The sequence below is a fragment of the Microtus ochrogaster genome, unplaced genomic scaffold, assembly GCF_000317375.1.
Source record: "Microtus ochrogaster isolate Prairie Vole_2 unplaced genomic scaffold, MicOch1.0 UNK100, whole genome shotgun sequence".
Lineage (NCBI taxonomy): Eukaryota > Metazoa > Chordata > Mammalia > Rodentia > Cricetidae > Microtus > Microtus ochrogaster.
In genome coordinates, this window is record NW_004949198.1 from 403,531 (window position 1) to 408,153 (window position 4,623).

At 43.9% G+C, this 4,623-nt stretch overlaps 1 protein-coding gene across 1 annotated transcript in view; it reads left to right on the plus strand.

The window, feature by feature from the left end:
- Positions 1-4,623, plus strand: part of Apmap (adipocyte plasma membrane associated protein) — a 16,764-nt gene that overhangs the window by 2,882 nt on the left and 9,259 nt on the right. Inside the window, exons 2-3 of the mRNA XM_005371231.3 lie at positions 1,050-1,166; positions 2,277-2,392. Of these exons, the coding sequence (XP_005371288.1) occupies positions 1,050-1,166; positions 2,277-2,392 (233 nt within the window). The remainder of the gene's footprint in view (positions 1-1,049; positions 1,167-2,276; positions 2,393-4,623) is intronic.

The window sequence follows — 4,623 nt, forward strand, 5'->3', positions numbered from 1 at the left end:
TGTGTGTGTGTGTGTGTGTGTGTGTGTGTATGTGTATGTGTGTAAATGTGTGAATGTGTAGGTGTTAGGCATCCGTGCCACAGTGTGCATGTTGTTCTCTCTTTCTGCCATGTGGGTTCTGGGGATTGAACTCAGGTTATCAGCCTTGGCAGCAAGAGCCTTTATCCTCTGTTGCCTTCCCTCTTCAGTTAATCTGGATATTAAGTGGCTAGTAAACTTACAATATAATTTATATAAGCAGATAATGATCCTATGAAGTTTGTGTAGCAAGAGGCTAAAGATTGTTGCTTTTTAGAATCCAGGTAAGATTGATACTGCGTGTGAGGAGGTCTGGTCATTCCCGTCGTTTGTCTGGAAGCTGCCGAGATTCCAGAGGTACCTCTTAGGCTGAGAAAGCTTTTTGGAATTTTAGCTGTAGAATCTATGTGCATCCCCTAGGAACACATGCTGAGCTCCACCAAAGGAAGCGCAAGGATTTCCTTTGTTTCCTAAAATGGGCAGGTATAAAAGTTTGAGAAATTAGGGGCTCAGTTGGCAGGACTCCTGTTTCCTTAGGAAAATTTCACACCCCCCCTCTTGCTCATCTTCTCTGTAGGTGAATATGTGACTATGTTCATTGCATCATTGCAAGTCTGTCCTCCTGTTCTGAGTCAGGTTCTTGGGATGTAATCCTGGCTGGCCTTACACTTAAATCCTCCCTCGTCAGGCTTCTAAGTCCTGGTGTTACAGATTGTGAGCTGTGCCTGACTTTCCCATTGCATTTTGTATTCATCAATTCTTTGAGATTTTCTTTTGAAATTTTGTTAAAAGAAAGAATATGTGGAGTATTACTGACCAGAGTATTGCACACAGCTGCAAGATTGTACACAGAAAAATCGTCCTGTCTGCCAAGATTGACAAACCACTAAAGTTAAGCCATGAATCACAAGGCCAGTGACCTTGCAGTGGGGAAACTGGGTGAGCGGTTGTGCTTCAGAGCAGGCCTCCAGAGCAGACAGGGTTGTCACTGTGTGGCTGTGCTGAATTTCACTCTGTTTTGTTTCTGGCAGCTCCTTTAGTGGCAGAGTTTTCCGAATGACGTTCTTGATGCTGGCTGTTTCCCTTGTCATTCCCCTGCTTGGAGCCATGATGCTATTGGAGTCCCCCATAGATCCCCAGATTCTCAGGTAAGTGCTCAGCAGTGTTGGGAAAGGGTCCCCCCGTCAAGTGGGAGTGTGAAATAGAATCATTGTGGTTTGGAACTTGGTTATGTGTAGAACTCTATTTCTTTAGTATTTGAGTTTCATGTTGAATTAGTTATAACTCTGTTATAACTTAAAAAAGAAACAGTGGGAAGGAGTCTCACCGTGCAACAGAAAGTTTATTGGAAGAGGGGCAGAGAAGGGGGGGCAGAGAAGGGGGCAGTGGGGGAGCAGAGATCGGTCTTTGGGGACAAGAGTAATGGGTGAGAGGGGGAGAGAGGGAGGGAGATGGGAGGTGGGCAAGACCCACCTTTTAAAAAGGAACGTAGTGAATGTTCACAGGAGGTGCTGTTAGTGGCTGCAACTGAGGATGTATCCTGCCAGGACCCCAAGGCCAGCCAGTACAGATGCCTGAATAATAACAAACTCAATATGTGTGAAATCTTCTCTGTCATTGTGACAGAAACCAGCTACGAAAATCAGAACTAAAGAAGCGTAAGCGTTAGAAGTAACTGACTTTAGCTCATTTGAAGCAGCAGAAGGCAGTAGCTGGGAACTATGGCACTTTTGCCTGTGGATGGGTAGGTTTGGAGGAAAGTTGCTGGAGTTGCTCTGTGGGAGGGGAGGATGGTCCAGGGCTCAGCAGAATGTACCTGTGTGAGGTCACGAGCTCTGGATATCTGGATGTTGTTCTGTGGCTTGCTCCCTCTCTTCCCTTACACGTGAAGCAAGAAGGTGATCAGCTGTGGAAGGTCGGCAGAGCCCTCCCTGTGTCAGGCAGACAGCACACACTATAGGTACTCGCTAGAGGACTCTCTGTATCAGAGGGTGTGAGGAGGTCTATCTGTCCTGAGATCCTCAGGGTGTCTGAGGTATGGGGGCATGCAATATTTGTATTTTCACAATTATTTCCTACTATAATCTTTCCTGATATCCTTGAATTTTCCCCCTTAGCCTTTATTTTTCTGATATTCGAGGGTGTTATAGGAATCTGTGTGTCAGAACAGGGAAATAGACATGCCATGGGTCCTCAGGAAATGTTTTCTTTCATGACTATTTTAACACACAAATCCTTGCAATTGTATTGTTTTACAGCTTCAAAGAACCCCCTTTATTGTTTGGTGTTCTGCAACCAAATACAAAGTTGCGACAAGCAGAAAGGCTATTTGAGAACCAACTTAGTGGGCCAGAGTCCCTGGTAAATATTGGGGGTAAGTAAACAGAGATCTGTGGAATGCACTTGGCTGGTTTCCAGGCTGTGTTACTCAGGGTGAGTGGGATCAGCTGCAGCTGCACACAGCTCCCAGGTAGGGGAGCTCTGGGCTGTGTCTCAGCTGTGAACATCTCAAGGGAGCAACTCACTTTCTTCTCTCTGTCTGGTTTGCATTCCATTTTTGTATGTTTTATTTGTTTGTTTTGTTTTTTAAGACACAGTGTCTCTGAGTAGCTCTGACTCTTGGAACTCTATCTGTAGACCAGGCCTCAAACTCAGAGATCTGTCTGCCTCTGCCTCCTGAGATTAAAGGTGCATACCACCATGCTGGGCTATGTGGGAGTAATTTTGAGTTAACTTTCCACAGAATGTTTTCTTGTGCTCAGTGTTGTGAGGAGGCAAAAGGCCAATGCAGACACTGCCATTGAGTTTGTTTTTTTAATTAGATAGGTATTATTTGGCAGCACCCTAGGTCTTGTCTTTGTTTTGCATAGGTTTTATTTCAAAGTGAAGAGGAGTGGTTCTCACTGTTTTCACTGAACGGAACCCATCTGTTTTAGGAAGTGTTGCTTGGTGGTCTTTGTTCGCTGCATTAGTGAGTGCACCTGTTCTGCTCTCTCCCTTTCTCCATATTGAGGAGCTGGGTGTACTGGGTGCCATTTTTGGTGTGAACCCAAGGGGACCTCTTTGCTTCTATTCTTGTGGTTGTGAACTACAAGTTGGCACCCAGAACACCTGCTGCTGCTGTTGGTGCAGCTTTGTTTGGAGAGTATCCTGGGGGAGACTGGCAGGTGCTGACTGCCTCAGGAAGGCTCTCGAGGAGAATAGCCATCAATTAGCGTGCCTTATTTTATCTGTTTTTAAGTGGTCCATTTTTAAAAATGTTTTTCAGTAGTTGTTATTTCTTTGATATCGACTTCTGTAGCAGAAATAGTGCAGAAATTCTTTCTAGACAGTGAATTTTGAATTGCTTGCAGGTAGGAGTCCAGGATGAACCTTGAGAGTTTGTTTAACCTCAAAGTTTATTTATTAAACACATTTTCTCACCTCCTACATAGCCTCATTCCAGATAGAGAGTTTAACATTTTTTCAAGCTTAACTAAATATCAAACCAGGCACATCCTGTTCTTGCAGCACTTATGCCAGTTGGCATAAGCTATAAAGGGCAGACTTTAACAAGGCTTTTTTTCCCATCCCACCATACCATTATTCTTCTGCCAGTGTAAGCTCCTGTATATGGTAACGGTAGGTCTGCCCATTCCAGTTTGCATTGCAGTTTTTCCTCTTGCCGCATACTACATCCCACCATTGATTCCATGTGCTTGGTATCCAGGGCCCCTAACCTCAGCAGTGGGCACTGTGTGTCCCCGAGGCCTTTGCCCTTTTCTGTGTATGCATTGCCTTAATCTTCCCAGACTGTGAGACGGGCTAATGTTCCAGGTGCTGTCTCCTCATATGTACCATTGTTTCCTGCCAGTACTGTTCTGAGTCCCTTTCTCCACAAGGCGGTGTTATCTGCCTTTCCTTAGAACAATTATGAAAGTGTGACCCAATCGTCCTAACTGCCTCTATCGAGTTAGAAAAGTTCTCTGGATTAGGACTTGCAATTAATAATTGCAGATAAGAATTTGAGAAGCATTAGCCCTTGCTAAGTCTTAGGGGAAAACATTCAAGAAAGGGCAGAATTTCCAGGGAAAATTACAGCTGTCACATTCGTTTTCATGTGACGAAGTGAAACTAAAAACTGCTAAAAGAATCAACAACATAATGAAAGAGAAAAGAGCCTTCAATCCGTGCAAATCCAGCAGTGTCCTGTGCTGCCCCAGGTCAACTGGTCCTTGCCAGGTGAGAAACCATCTCCCTGGGTCTTACCTCAAGGAAACCCATTGGATAGGCATTCATATGCTGATCTAAGACTAGGCTGCGTGGCTCCTAACATTTGTAAAACCTACTTTGTTTACTCTCTGTCAAAGATGCTCAAAATGGTTCCAGTTTTGTATATTTATTGTTACTATTCTTTAATAATTGCAAACACACACACACACATATGTATATATGCCATTTTTACGCCTTCACCCTCTTTCTCCTGTTTTCACTCCCTCTGAATGCCTTGTTCTTCCCAGTGAGTTGGGAAGATGTTTTCACATATTTTTGCTAGTGTTTTTATTATTTATTTATTTTATTATTATTATTTTTTTTTTGGTTTTTCGAGACAGGGTTTCTCTGTGG